The 15,595-nt window shown below is 47.0% G+C and overlaps 1 protein-coding gene and 1 long non-coding RNA gene across 5 annotated transcripts in view; one reads left to right on the top strand and one right to left on the bottom strand.

Moving 5' to 3' along the window:
- Window positions 1–2,985: 2,985 nt before the first annotated feature.
- LOC114900691 overlaps window positions 2,986–15,595 on the bottom strand; it is a 78,040-nt gene continuing 65,430 nt past the window's right edge. For all 4 annotated transcript variants that reach the window (XR_003794919.1, XR_003794915.1, XR_003794920.1 and 1 more), the window contains 2 exons: window positions 6,620–6,673; window positions 2,986–5,326 (listed from right to left, as the gene is read on the bottom strand). This is a non-coding gene — a long non-coding RNA (uncharacterized LOC114900691). The remainder of the gene's footprint in view (window positions 5,327–6,619; window positions 6,674–15,595) is intronic.
- Window positions 7,877–8,706, top strand: LOC114900690 (histone deacetylase complex subunit SAP25-like). Its single transcript, XM_029232039.1, is given in 2 exon segments — window positions 7,877–8,254; window positions 8,257–8,706. Coding segments are annotated over 2 exon segments (600 nt in total). The 5' UTR covers window positions 7,877–8,088; the 3' UTR covers window positions 8,691–8,706.

Here is a 15,595-nt window from a genome sequence, read left to right as displayed (position 1 = left end):
TTACTTAGCTGTAAAATGGGGATGACTGATACCACCTGTCTCCCAGCATACGATGTGCCATGACTCTGCAGGAGGACACCCAGCACAGTGCCGGGCACAGAGGAGGCACACAGGGAGCTTTAGCATTTGGGGCCCTAAAGCTCAGGAATAGGGTCTGCGGGCCCCAGCTGTGCCGGGGGACCCTGTGGCACTCCTATACCCTTGGACCTGCCAAGCCAGCCTGGCCAGTCCTAGCACTTGATGGGGTGCAGAAGGGGTACCTCGTGCATAGCCACCCCCAGAGCAAACAGCCAGGGAGAGCACTGGACTGACGAGACAGCAGTCCTGGGATGCCTGGAAATGCTGTGGAGTCAAGCCATGGTTTCAGGAGCTGGTCTCAGAGGAAGGAGGCCCTGGACTGCCACCCCGCCCCACAAGCCTTCCGCAAGTGGCCGTGCCCTGGGCTCCCCCAAACCCCATCCCCACATGCGACACTCCTCCACCTTCCACACTGGGCTTTGACTTGTTGAGGGCAGGGAGCCAACCTGCTCATCTCTACTCCTCCAGCACTGTGTGATGAAACAGCGGAGGTGATGGTGCTGGTGACAATGAGTGGATGACCATCACTGAAGCTAGCTGGTACACAGCCCTTACCAAGGTTGTGGAATAGTTCTAAATGCCTCTCTTTAACTCAATTAAACTTCACAGAAGTCCTGGTAGGAGTGTACTATTGCCATGATCCATATTTTTAATGAAGGGACCAAGGTGCAGAGAGTAACTAGTCAAAGGTAACACACAAAGCGACCAAAGCAGGACTTGAACCTGGAGCCTCAGTTTGCCCTTGTACAGCTACTTACTCCCAAGTACCTGGGCAAAGGTGCTCTCTGCGGACTCCTCGTCCATGGCAGACGGAGCATCTTGGGAAGGAACTTTAGAATCCTCATGCCACCTCGCTAGGCATCCCCTCTGAGATGTCCCTGGCAGGGAGGCCATCCAAAGGCCATACAAACCCTCCATTGACAGGGAAGACACAGTGCATCTTCCTCAGGCAGAACCTAGGCCTACTTCCCTCTAACTTGGGCCGCCCTCTGGACATACAGAATTTTCCCCTTTCACTCTCAGGAGACTCTTCAGGTATTTGGACTCACCTCTCTTCCCAAAGCTGATGGTCCTTGCCACATCACTCACTGCTCTGTCCCCAGACCCTCTCCAACCTGATGACCTGCCCTGAATGTTTCCTTCTTTGTTAGTCTCCAGAAGCCTGCACCCCACACTGGACATCCACGTGTCCTAAGGAGCAGGGAGTGGAAATGGGCTGCACCCCCTCCTTTGTTCTGGGTTGGCACCTCCGGTGTGTGCCTGGGCTCTCTTGAGCCCCACACTCCTGGTCCACAAGGAGCCTGTGGAAAACCAGCCCCTTCAGGCCCCTCCATAAGCCCATCTCAGGCACCCCCATTACGCACTTGGATGATTAAATTTGTTGAACCCAAATATATTAAATTTTCCCTTATAAAATTTCCTCTTTTTCCACCCTGATAAGACTGTTTCAAATCCTGACTTTGTCACCCCAAAGCCATTTACTTGTCCCTCCCAGAGCTACGTCATCTTTAGCTTAGAGAAGCCTACCTAGTGGGTCTTTACTGATTTAAATTTTAAAAATTGCTGAAAAGGACAGGTTTCAGTTTCCTTATCTATGTTGAAATCTAGGACTAATAAATGGATCTGTCTCTAGTTAGACCGCCTCTCCCTGGAAGTACTGATTCAGGGACGTGAGTCAACCTAGATGGGAAATGTGACAGCGGTCTTTGCCCCCAGGAAGAGGGTTCCACTAACATCTCCTCTACTGTCGGGAGCCTCATTTTATTCCATATGATGTTACTTTTTCTCCTCAGTTTGGGGACTATTCTCAAGGGAGGCAGAGTTGGAAGCAAATGGGAATTGGGCACCTTTTTTTTCTCTCTGACATGAATAGTCTGTGCTTCCCCCCAGCAGAAGGCCTGTCTGCCTTGTTCCTCCTCTTGACTTCAATAAGGAAGCAGACAAGCAACCTTTGTGCTGGTTAGGATTCCTTTACAATCTCTTCTACTTCTGGACTTTGCTCCTTCTGGACGTTCTGACATGGGTGTATCACACACCAGGTATCTCGTGTACATGTGAGAAAACAGTAGGTTCATTGAAAATTTAAGCTCGTTGGTCTTCTTTTGCTGATGCCCTTTCTTCTCCCTGTTAAAATCATTTGTGATTTCATCATCAGAATCTAATTTCCACTAGTTAGAGTGCTTAAGCTTGAGTGGTTTTTCTCTACCCTTCACATTACATTCCTACCAAAAAAAAAAAGAATTCCATTAGGCAGCTTCTCAGAACCACCACACCAAGCCCCAATTCATTTCTGGCCAAAGCCCCTGAAATCTTTTTTTTTTAATTAATTAATTTTTATTTTTGGATGCATCGGGTCTTCGTTGCTGTGCACGGGCTTTCTCTAGTTGTGGCGAGCGGGGGCTGCCCTTCGTTGCGGTGCACTGGCTTCTCATTGCGGTGGCTTCTCTTCTTGAGGAGCACGGGCTCTAGGCGCACAGGCTCAGTAGTTGTGGCTCGTGGGCTATAGAGCACAGGCTCAGTAGTTGTGGCGCACGAGCTTACTTGCTCCATGGAATGTGGGATCTTCCCAGACCAGGGGCCAAACCCATGTCTCCTGCACTGGCAGGCGGATTCTTAACCACTGCGCCACCACCGAAGTCCCGCAAACCCCTGAGATCTTTTCAAAGACTTTTGGTATTGTTACTTTAGTTTATTGTTGTTATTCTCTCCCCTGGGAGAAATTTCCTCATTTTGTAGTCACAGGGCATTTGTAAATATCAGTACTAGAATTGTAATGTATTATGCATGCATACTATGTAGCAATCTATTGTTAAGACAGAAACCTCCTGGTGGTGTGACACACCACCAACCCCACTGCCTTCTACTTAAAGGTTGCTTTCTCAGATGATATGGAATAAATGACCTTTGTCTCAGAAACAGCTGGCTTTTCTTTGAGGTCCCCTTACTTATTGGAGCACCCCTGCAGTCACTCAGGGTAACTCACAGAAGCAGATCTGGGGATCAGGTGGCCAGTGAGCCGCGAGGGGACAGGCTATGGAAGAAACAGAGACCTGGCTCTGTCTCAGTGAGTGGGCTGTCCTCAAGTAGTGAAAGCAGTGAAAAGGGTGGAACTCAGCTTCCAAGCCTGCCCCCCACTGCTCCCTAAAAGCTCACCACAGTCCAAATCCCAGTGGTTTTGTCCTGCTCTCTGGTCATTTAGGCCACCCCATCCTCAGGTGGGGTCCAGATCAGAGTTCTCTCTCTACATCTACCTTCAGAATATCCGGGAGCCACTATCAAGAAGCTTTCAGATTGGAAAGAATTTATTCACAAATTCACACAGGTGAACAACGGAACCCAACAGTAACAGTAATGGAGGGGTTTCAGGCTATGAGGCTGACTAGGGCTGGGTGGGGAGGACTTGCCCGTGAACCTGAGATTACAGCATGCCTCAAACCCATGACTAGCCCTAATCAGGGGCAGTTCAACAGCACCTAATTTATGCAGAATCACTGAGGTTCTCATGAATACTTTTCCTGAAAAGTGAAACTTCAATGGCCAACCACTTTAAAGTGAAATCTTGCTAAAATGTGGTCCACTGCTCTCTAATGCTTTAAAAAATGTCCTTTCCCCACATAAGTGGTCATTAGGAACATTCCCTAAGGAACTAGATAATAACATGATTGTGTCCCCTTCTTACTGTTTCTCTATCCTTCCCCATGGCTTTTACTTTCCTGTTATCTACATGTCTCTCTCTGGAAAAGACCTACCACCACCCTTCCAGGCAATTTTCTTCTGCAGTGGGTTGAGACATCAGATAGCCACTTTTCTTAGAAAAGCGTACTAAGTAAATGTCAACAGGCTTTGAGGATCTCAGAGGGATAAAACACCTGGCTTAAATGCAGGGGTTTTGAGGTAGCTATTTCTGTGGGTTCGGTTTTCAGTAACTTCCAGTTCCAAAGGGAGATGCGGCTCCAAGACTCACTGCCCCCTGGAATGTTCCTTACATATATTTATCATCCATCCTCTAACCAGGAAGATGTTTCTGTCACTGCTATGCTGCATGCAAGGGCTCCCTGTTTTGCTTTTATTCTATTTGTTATCCATTAGCCCTCCCAGGTGAGCAGCACCCGTGAGCCCCATGGGGCCTGGAAGCTTTGTCTCCATGAGGAGCCTCATCAAATGGGATGAGGTATACAGCCTTGTGACACTTCACACTGAGCCAGCATCTTTCTGAGGGGTGTATGGAGTGCTTTATAGACTTCAACCTCCTTCCACAGCACTGAGAAAGCATCTGTGGCCACTTTATGGCACAACCAACTGGGGCCCTGAAAGGAGACTCCACGGAGAAAGCAGAGCACCACCAGGCGGACCACACCGCTGCCAGTGCCATCCTCTGCAAGCTCTTCGAGGCACCCAAAGGGCAACATCTGCACAGGGCCCCTTGGCTGTGTTCAGAGTTGTTCTGAGCAGTAACGATCTCACTCTGCATTTCTCACCCTGTGGGTTGTGACCCATTACTGGGTTGTGAAATCAGTTCAGTGGGTTATAACCAGCATTTTCTTTTAAAAAATAAATAGAACAGAAAATATCCAAATGCATCACACGTAGTGAGTGTTATTTTTACAAAACTTTTGTTTCAGTTTTATATATCTGTATGTAGGTGTGTGCGGTAGTTGGGACATAAGATATATTTTTCACTGGAAGTTTGAAATGCAGAGACCTAATGCACATCCATCCTGCAGCTACATCTTCCTGAGATCCATCCCTGCCACCTCCACCCTCAACTGGGAAGCCAAATGGAATCTGTTCAGAGCCCTAAAACTGGCCTCACCTGGAAGGGACAGGAGTCGGGGAAGTCTTCTTGGAGGAAGTAGGGTTTACCAAGGCACGAGCAGGAATAGAGAGAGGGGGTGGCAGGGCAGAAGGATGGGACGTTCTAGAATGAGCAAATGAATAATTCATTCCAGGATCGCCTTCCCTCAGGAATGCAACATCTTCCATTATTTCTATTATACCTGTAGTTCTAAATGCAAATGCCTCTGGGAGAGTAGTGGAATGGCTTAATCTCTTACCAAAGGGTAACTGGTTGATATCAAGGACCTGAAGAAAGCCAGAGTCTAAGAAACCATCAGTGGCAGAGTATGTGTGAAGCATGAGGGTGAACGGACGTCGGAAGATAAGACACTGCCCCCAACTGAATGTGCTGTCGGAGGATACTGATGGAGGATTAAGCTCTTCCGTCTGCAGATGTGGAAACCCTTGAGACCTGTGAGGAAAGGAAGTGACCCATAGTTATTATTCATCTTCAAGTGAGAAGACTGATTTTATTCCCCAACAGTCCTCAGCAAGGGGGCTATTAATACATGAGAAATAAGTGCTTCTCTGTCTCTAAGGAGGGAGGAAGTCGTGGACGCAGGCCTTCCCAGAGGTGCATGCTTGTGAACTTGGCCCTCTCCCGCCTTCTACACTCACTCTACAACTAGACCCATGGCTTTACCTACCTCCTTCACAGTGATGACTCCCTGAAAATCACCAAAGGCTCAGGCCTACAGATCCAAATACTAACTTGGTGTTTCCACCAGAAGCCTCCACTCAATAGTCCCAAGGACAATTATAACAGTCTCTGGCCCACTGCCCACCCCCCCTTCCGATAGTCTCAATTCTGGCTCATCCTCCACCTACTCAAGCCGCCATTCAGGTCAGCACCCTGTGAGTCACCCCAGACTCCTCCCCCTCCCTCCTTGCTCCCCACCCAAGGTCATCATCTTGGCCACCTCTCCACTCTGCCTTGAATCTGCACAGCTCAATCCTCTCCAGCCCTCACTAGTGCAGGGGCCACCCACTGATCTTCCTGCAGCCTGTCATGGCCACCTCCAGCCCAGTGGTTCTTAACCAAGATAAGCAACACAATGACTTGGGGAGGTGTTTAAAATCTAGATTCTGACTCAGTACATCTGGCCAGGTTGAGAATGTATATTTTGCAAAAGTGCCCCAGGTGATTCTGATGTGTGCCCTTCATTAAGAACTACTGCCTCCTCCTCCTCATTATTAATAACAACAAAAACAACAATTAACATTTTTTGTGCACTTACATGTAATTCCTTGTGTAATCTTCACGACAACCTTGTGAGGTAAGAGCTATCATCTACTCCCATTTTACAATTGTTGAAACTGAGGCACAAAAGTCCCATGGCTAGGATGGGGGAGGACCAAAACATGACCCATCACTCCTAACCATTCTGCTCTCCACATACCGTATAGACTTGATATGTGGCTCCCTCCTTAACACTCTTTAAAGGCAGTTCTACAAAAAGATGGCAACTTGGGGACACACTCACGACTTCCCTCTACCCAACCTCCCATCAACAGCTTCTTAACTCTAAAACACCTATCTTGATCAGGGTGGTGGATCCACAGTGTACACATATATAAAAACTCACTGAGATGTATGCTTACGATTTGTGACTTTATGGTATGTTCATGACTCAATAAAAAAGACCCTGAAAAAGTCACTTAAATAAGAAAAAGCCTAGCAAATGCGAAATAGGGAAAAACTTACATGCACAGAAGAAACTAGGAAGAAGCCATCACAATGCTGCCAATTATGAATTCTCTAGAAGAAACACATTTAAGAACAGATTAAGAAAAGATCCCCAGGGACTTCCCTGGTGTTCCAGTGGTTAAGACTCCGCGCTCCCGATGCAGGGGGCGTGGGTTCGATCCCTGGTCAGGGAACTAGATCCCGCATGCATGCTGCAACTTTAGTTGCAGGCTGCAACTAAAGATCCTGCATGCCACAATGAAGTTGTGTGCCACAACTAAGACCCTGGGCAGCCAAATAAATAAATATTGGAAAAAAAAAAAAAAGAAAAGAAAAGATCCTCAGAGCTAACCTACAGAAAATCATTAGAGGACAGCAGGCTTGGAGAGCGCACTGAGGGCACAGGCTAGAGACAGGATTCCCTGCAAGATGGAAAATAAAACCCCAGTATAGGCTGGCTTGGCTACAGTGGGGAGCATATGGCTGGGTGCTGTAACAGCCACAGCAGCAAGGACATAGGGGCTCTGAGGGTCCACAGGACTGTCTTTGGGCCAGAGACTGGGCAATGCCCCAAGTCAATGGCAGTGAGGGGCTTCTTCCTAAAGAGGCCCCATGTGATTTCTGTATCAAGAAGAAAGTCCAGGCTCACCAAACCTAGTTCCTGGTATATTTGGTGCTTATGAATACAAAGGGTCCCAATGGGGTCACCCGTGTTTCCAGCTCCCACTGTGCAGTCCAAGGGAGCAGGGCTTACAATGATTTTGCAGTCCATCCTAAAAGAACAAAGGAAATTCTGAGGAAAAAAAAGTGTGAAGTACACCTTACCCTGGCACCTATTAGATATATTTAAAGAAAATGTGATCAGAACGGCGCTGGTGCAGGAGCAGACAATTCAGTGGAACACACCAGAGAATTCTAGAGCAGACTCAGGTATATACATGGAAATATGCTGTAAGACACAGGTGTTATTTCAGCTCACGAGAGCAAGGATAGATGTTTTAATCATTAGTCACTTAGGGGAAAAGTTAAATCTTTAACTCGCAATCCCCAAAATATGACAAATTCCATCCACATTTAAATGTAAAGCCTGTGAGGTGGGCCGCAACCTGGGCTCGCAGGGGCACACAGGCCAGCACGGGCCGCTGAGGGAAGCTGGGTCCGAGTGGGAGCCGGGAGGGGCCTGGCAGGCGGGCCGGGCGGTGCAGGGCCCTGTCCTGCCCTCCCCCTGGATGTGGCATGTTGCCCTGGACCTCCCGGCAGTGGCGTGTGGGTGAAGAGCAGGTGCCAGGCCTGGGACTCTGGAGAGGAAGCCCTGGGGGAACCAAGAACACCCCACAGGACAGCCTTCAGCCCTGGTCCCGAAGGCCTTCCTGGACCGGAAGGAGCAGCTGCTGCCTTGGCTGCCCCCAGGCCTGGCTGCCGAGCGGTCCCCGGGAGCCCCAGTTCCCCGCTCCCCACAGACGACCTGGGAGGTGGCCCCGTCAAAGATGACGCTGCTGGCATCCTGGGACCCCAACTATGAGGCTCAAGCGGGACCTCGGCTGGTGTGGGGACCCAGCTGTGGGTCAGGCACCTCCTTCTCAGGCCGGACCTCATGCCATCCCTCATTCTGGCCTCTGTACAAGGCAGCCTCAGGCAGAGGCCTCAGGCCCATCTAGCAGGACATCAGAGTGGAGAGCAGGCACACAGGGATGCAGGGTTCCCAGTGACACGCTGTGAAGACCTCTTTCTTTCTGACCCTCCGCTGTCCTGTGGGCAGCATGCTCCCCTGCACCTGTCTCAGGCCCCTCAGCAGGTGATGGGCTCTCTGAAACTGCTGCTCCCACCCCCAGTAATGTCCCCCTGGGTCCTCCCCATCCCATCCTCTGGCTGCTCCACCGCCTGGCTCAGTGGGCCTGAGCTGATAGCCCTCACTGGCCTCTTGCAGATGAGCCAGGGGGAGCCAAGACCCAGCTCCCCGGGGGCTCCCATGCCCCCTGCTGGCCCCCCAGACCCTGTCTCTGACCACCCAGGTGCCAGTGGTGGCCAGAGCTGTTCTCACTGCACAGACCCATCTCTCCCACGGGCCCCAGACAACCAAGGTCCATAGCCCCTCCGGGGGCGGAGTGGGCCCCCTACTTCCCCAGGCAGGTTCTGTTGACAATAAAACAGTGTTGGTTTGCAAAAAAAAAAAAAAAAAAAAAAATCCTAAAAAAACAGATGAAACAAAGTATTAAAAGAGAATTTATTTAAATCTATAATTCTGTAGCAGAGAAAGCCTCTCCGAGCTTGACACAAAGACAGAAGCAAGGCCAGGCCTACAGATTCAAACACCAAAGAGTTCTCTCTACCAGGAGACTCCAACAACAATCCCTAGAGGAATTATAACAGTCTCTGCGCCTGACCCCTAACCCCTTTCTTCCTGTATTCCCGATTCTGGTTCTTCCTCCACCTGCTCACTCTGCCATACAGGTCAGCACCCTGTGAGTCACCCCAGACTCCTCTCCCTCCTTCTTCACTCCCCCACTCAAGATCACCACATCTTGATCACCTCTACTCTGTCTTGAACTGCACAGCTCCATCCTCTCCAGCCTGGCCCTGACTGTGGGCCTCGTCTTGCCACCTTGGTACCAGTGCAGGGGCCACCAATGGGGCCTCCCTGCTCCCAGTCATGGCCACTCCAGCCCAGTCGTTCGGAAAGCCTAGACAGACTACCTCGATTGCATGGACATTTCACTTTTACAAATGCTTAAATAGTGAACAAAACTAAATGGCAAATGACAATCTAGGATAAAATATTTGTAATATAAAAAAGACAAAGAGTTAATAGACTGACTATTCATCAAGTACTCTTATCAATCAGTAAGACAAAAAGAATAAACCACACTAAATAATAATAATAAAATACTGCACAAATAAAACGAAAAAAGACTATTCCAATTGAAAACTAAGTACATAATCAAACAATTTGTCAAGAGAATTACCAATGACTAGTTGGCCTATAAAAAAATAAAAGTCCAAGTGATAAAATAATAATAATAAAGAAAAATAAAGCAGTAACAATGAAACACTATTTTGCTTATCAAATTTGCAGTTAAAAATAATGATAATACCTAGTATTGGGAAGGATGTAGTGAAAGAGACACTCTCATAGGACTGGAGACCCTAAGTTGATATATCCTTTCTGAAAGGCAATTGGGCAATATGTACCAAACCCGCTGAAAGTGCACATATTCTTTGATTCTACTTAAAGACTATAACCTAAGCATAAAAATAGCATGTGCACAGTGTCGGTATTATATATCGGCCACCACTGTCAGTAACCTAAAGGGGCAGTAACAAGGGATTAGTTAAATCATGGTAGGTACACAGTGAAACAAGGAAAACTGTCCACAACTTATCGCTAAGTATAAAAAGCAAGACAAAGAACAGTATGTACCACATGACATTTATGTAATGAAATGTGTGTGTTTATACCCATATATGTGCACAGAAAAAAGATCTTAAAGGGTGTAACCAAAATAGTAACAATGTATATCTCTGACAAGTGTTAATATGATTCATCTTCTTCTTTATTCTCCTTTGTGTTTCCTACTTCTTTTACAAGAAACATGCCAGTGTGATACAGACCTCTCTCCCTTCCATCACCTGGTCCAGAATTCCCATTTGGCTCTGAGGGTCCACATCCCTTATATGTAATATACAGTTGGCCCTCCTTATCTGTGAATTTAACAAGCCAAGGACTGAAAATATTCAAGAAAAAAAAATTCCATAAAGTTCCAAAACGCAAAACTTGAAATTGCCCCCTCACTAGCCACTATTTACATAGCATTTACACTGTATTTACAGCTATTTAAATAGCCTTTACATTGTATTAGCTATTATAAGTACTCTAGAGATGATTTAAAGTATACTGGAATTCCCTGGTGGTCCAGTGGTTAGGACTCGGCACTTTCACTGCCATGGCCCGGGTTCAGTCCCTGGTTGGAGAACTAAGATCCTGCAAGCCTCGTAGCGTGGCCAAAAAAAAAAACCGGTATATGGGAGGATGTGCATAACTTATATGCAAATACTACACCATTCTATACGGGAGACTTGAACATCCATGAATTTTGGTATCTCCAGGGGTGAAGTGGGGGGGGGAAGATCCTGGAACCAATCCCCAGATATGGGGGAACAGTTATGTATATTTCTGTGCTACTATAACTTTTCAAACTTAATCTTGTCTCCTCGATTCTCTCGACTGTGGGTATGGTCTGTGTCTTACATTTCTTTTGTGTTCCTCTCAGTGCCTAGTACAGAGCAAGTTTCCAGCAAATGGCCCAAGAATGGGTATGTCACTTCTGTGCCGGTGCCTCTTAGGCTGCCCAAGCATGGGCTGACGGGCTCCACAGGTGTAGCATCCAAGCCTGGTTCCAGGCCAGGCTTGAGGCTGTGTGTTGTGAACCACCTGTCAATCTGGTCCTGTGAAGGTGCCTATTGTTGCTGCTAACTATTGCTGAGTGATGGGGCTGTTTGTTTAAAGCACAGCTTACTACTCCCACACTCAGAGGCAAAGCCAATCCTATGGCATCCTATAATTAATAAGTATTTCCTCTGGTGAAAAGTTGGCTTTGATCCAACAGATCCCTTCCCACTTCTGCCATCCTCACCCCATTTACAACTTCCCATCTGTTGGAGGCCTCCTATGGAGAAGTACCCACTTCATCCAAACTATGGGCCTAGTCAGAACAGCCCTGTGTCCCTGGTGTCCCAAAACGGACTCACCAGCTCCTTCTTGTCCTCCTGGATGATAAAGTTTGCTCTCATGTCTAAGCAAATCTACTATCCAAGCTGCCCAGACTGTAGGCCCAGAGGCTGAAAGAGTTCTAAGAGACCACTGCAGGAGTGACAGGAGGATTTTTTCGTGTAAACTCAACAAGTAAAATTTCATGGTTGTCCATAATCTCTGCCCTCAGTACTCATTTCAGTTAAACCCTCTGAGGAAAAAAACACAAAAGCCACTGGAAATGTCAGAATCAAAGAGAAGGACCAGTTGACTGCTTTTTTTTTTTTTTTCTCTTTGTACAGATATAAACAACCCCTGGTGCTCCCAAGGTTCTGGAAGAAGCAGAGAGAGGAGAGAAGTCCTGGAGCACTTGCCGTGAGCACTTGTGAGAGGCCAAGCTTAGACTGCTACCATGGGAACCTTGAACTAGTACTTTACAGCCCTATGCCTCAGTTCCTCATCTGTAAATGGGATGATCACAGTGGAACTTGCCTCACAGACTTGTTGTGAGGATTAAATGAGTTAATGGGTGTAAACCACTTAAAACGTGGCAAGCTACAGGTGAATAAGTCGTAAGTGTTTGCCCCTGTTAACAAAAACGGAGAGTGTCATGGTGACAGCCACATGCTGGGCACTGTCTGCCCTCCTGTAGCCCAGGAGTTCTCACCTCAACACTACTGACATTTTGGGCTGGATAACTCTTTGTTGTGAGCAGCTGTCCTGTGCATTCATTGTAGGATGTTTAGCAGCATCCTTGGCCTCTCTCTATCCACTAGATGCCAGCAGCACACCCCACCGAACCCCCTCACCAAGTTGTGATGACCAAAAACATCCCCAAACGTTGCTAAGTATCCCATGCTGGTGCAGATGGGGGCAAAATCACCCCTGTTTGAGAACCACTGACATAGCGGTAAGTTGCAGACAGTTTTGTCTGTAAACTAATGGATCTCTTGTATTTCACTGTGTACCTACCATCATTTAACTAATCCCTTGTTATTGCCTCTTTAGGTTACTGACAGTGCTGGCCAATATATAATTCTGACTCTGTGCACATCCTTATTTTTATCCTTAGGTTATAGTCTTTAAGTAGAATTGTTAGATCAGTTTGATTCCATTGTCTCCACTGCCATGGAGAAGCCATGCCACATACTCTGACCTCCCACTTCTGTGCAGGTCCGGGGTGGATCCAGGCCTAGAAGCCCCACATTGATGTCCCTTGCAGTTAGATGTAGGAGCTTCAGGTGGGGAAGTAAAGAGTAGCCAACTGTTTCTCTAGGTGGCTGCCATTTTCTCTTCTTGTAGATAGAATAGGAAACTGGAATCTGGGCAGTCTCCTAGTTGTTAAGTACCCTCGCCCTTGAGAGACCAACAGGGTACAGAAAGAAAAGGAGTCCAGGGGCTGAATTCTCTGGCAGCTTGTGGCTGTGGCCTTAGTAATAGGGCATAAGCATGGTTACCAAGACTCCTGGGAGCGCAGTCCAACGCAGAGAGGAGAAGGCTAGATAGGATTTAGAGCTAAAGCCCTGGCCACTGCAAAGAAAACACCCTTACCTAGTGAGGTCTCTGGGCACAAGAGGTGGGGCCCTTCTCTTCTCAGGAAACAAGTGGGCTCTGTACTTGATTATGAAAAGAAGCACGCTGCTCTCTTCATAAAATAAACTCCTAACCATTTAGCACTACTGAAGTTTAACATGCATTTATTTTGACCCAGCAGCTGCACTGCTACAGATGTATTCTATGGATATCTCAGCACAGGTACACAGCATATACACAGGGACTATGGTGTACTAATTTAAAGTTTAGGCTCGGGACCTGATGCCTGATTCAAATTCCAGACCTAGTACTACCACACATGTGACCGTGGGAAAGTTGCTGACCTCTTTGTGGCTTAGTCCCTTTATTTGTGAAGCAGGGGCAATAACAGGGCCTATATCTCATTGGGCTGTTACAAGGGTTATGTGACTTACCATATACTAAGAACTATGTCTGTGATCAGTAAATGCTAGCTATTATTATGTTCACTGTGCCCTTAATTGGTAGTAGCTAAAAATCTGAAAATTGAGGCCAATCAACTGGTTAAACACATGTGGTACATCCATTCTATGGAATGCTGGGCATCGCTGACAGAAATAAAGTCAAATTATATCTACTTAAATAATAGAATTTATTTAACAATAAAGGTCAAATTGTTAAATAAAGAATCAAAAGAGTTGCAGATAAGTACCTGTAGTTTGAGATTATTTGTATATAAAAAGAGCTACACAGAAATAAATACATGTCTTTATCTGCATAGGAAATTTCTAGAACACTCAAGAAGGTGTTAGCAGTAATTATGCCTAGGGAATGGGAATGGATGACTGGAGAACTTCTGCTTTCTCCTTCAGTATTTTTAGAATTTCCTACTATGAGCCTTTATTTCTTAAAAAATAATATTGTTTTTTAAAAAGAATAAATCTATATTTACTTCTATGGAAACATTTTTAAGATACATTGTGAAATCTTTTTCACAAGTGGCAAAATATGAATGGTACAAGCAACAGGAAGAAATCTCAGTTCACAAATTCAGGTGAGCAAGAAACCAAACTTTAGTTTCTATAACTCAACTCAATGTTTATGGTAAGTTTCCATCCTGCCAACAGGCAACTTAATTCTAGGTGTGTCTGAACCCTGAGAAGTGCCAGACATGGGACACAGGAAGGGGCTGTGAAGGTGGCTGAGGCCAGGTCTAGCAGCCTCTGCTGCTCTGTGCCACTGTGGGCAGCAAGGAATCTAGGACCAGGCTACCTGCATCCCTACAGCTTGGTCCCACCATGTGGCCACCGCTCTCTGGGATCTTACTCCTGTCTGCCCAGGTGAGCTGCTTGAAGGCAGGGTGGGACTCCAGAGACCACAGATCTTTCTCCCGTGTCTCCTGCCCCCAACCAGTCTGGGGGATGGGAAGGCTGCAAAGAGTTGGGGGTCTTGCCACTTCGGGTGAAATCCTTCTTCCATCTTGTTTCTAGTCAAAGTATTCAGACTGTGCAAGAGGATCCTTTTCCTTCGATGAGCTAGTCTGCAAATCCTGAAGTTTCCCTAAGTGTGTAAGCTTTTGATACACAAAAGCCAGAGACACCTGAAGGTTGATTCCATTTTCTAATCTGGAGAGCTGGTTCAAGATGAAATAAGCTCCATGAATGTGAGAGTGGAAAAGGGGAAAATCCAGGGAGGAAAAAAGAGATAATTTTTCAAATATTGTGCAAGCCATACACATGTGTAAAAGCAGAGCAAAAAGTCTGAACATTTCCACCAAATAGTTAACCAACCAGTACCTACCAGTAGTGTAAGCTTTAAGACAGGGGAAGGGGTGGAAGAGGAGCTTTACCTTTTTATTCTATGTATTTCTGAACTGCTTGGATTTTTTAATGATGAAGCTATATTCAGTATTGCTTATATAATCTATTATTTTAAATAGGTAAATACCCATACATTTTTTGCCTCCAGGCTGGAGACGGAAGGTGATGAAGGTCACACTTGTCTGGCCCGCTGGTGGGCAGAACCTTCGGAAGCTATCTTCATGAGCGGTTGGGAGGCCTGCTGGGAAATAACTCTTTCTAAAGGAAGAAGGAAATAGGTACAATGAGCTGACCCAGAGACAAAAGCTTTGCTCTGTGGAAAGGAGGAGGTAATTCTGAGCCAAGGTGGTAACTGTGATTTAGACATACCTGCGGAGCCAAAACCAATGGCTCTATAAGGCAATGGGGGCACTAGAAGCCCCATAGCCCTGCTCTGATAGTGGAGCTGGCTGACCTCATGCCAAAATGTCAGTGACTCCTAGCAGGGGTGGGGTGCCTGATGGGTGTGGTAATGTCTAGCAGAACTGATAGCTCCATGGGGTGTGTCAGGGGCAAAGGTTGCAGAGCTGGAGGAGGGGAAAAGATACCTAGGGGTAGGGGTAGGAGGTAGGGGGTTAAACTGCCTAACCTTATCCACCAGCACATGGGAGACACACACCCCGGGGATGCCCAAAATGCTCATGGGGTGAGTGAGTGGGAACTAGGCAGGACCTGGGATCCTGCACTGGCAGGTAGGAGCAAGAGTCAGAGACATACTTGGATGGGCTCTAATGATGTGATAAATGCACACAAGTCCAGCTGTGTGCACAGGTGGGCGGCACAGGAGACGGAGCCACAAAGCCTATGTGCGAGAGGTCAGAGAAGGTCTCCTGAGTCAGCTGACACTGGTAACTCAGAGAGGATGGGAAGAGTGGA

This window comes from Monodon monoceros, unplaced genomic scaffold, assembly GCF_005190385.1.
Source record: "Monodon monoceros isolate NGI ecotype Baffin Bay Population unplaced genomic scaffold, NGI_Narwhal_1 Super_Scaffold_19, whole genome shotgun sequence".
In the NCBI taxonomy this organism is placed as follows: Eukaryota; Metazoa; Chordata; class Mammalia; order Artiodactyla; family Monodontidae; genus Monodon; species Monodon monoceros.
The sequence above is the reverse complement of the archived record's forward strand: the minus strand, read 5'-3'. Positions and strand labels throughout refer to the sequence as shown.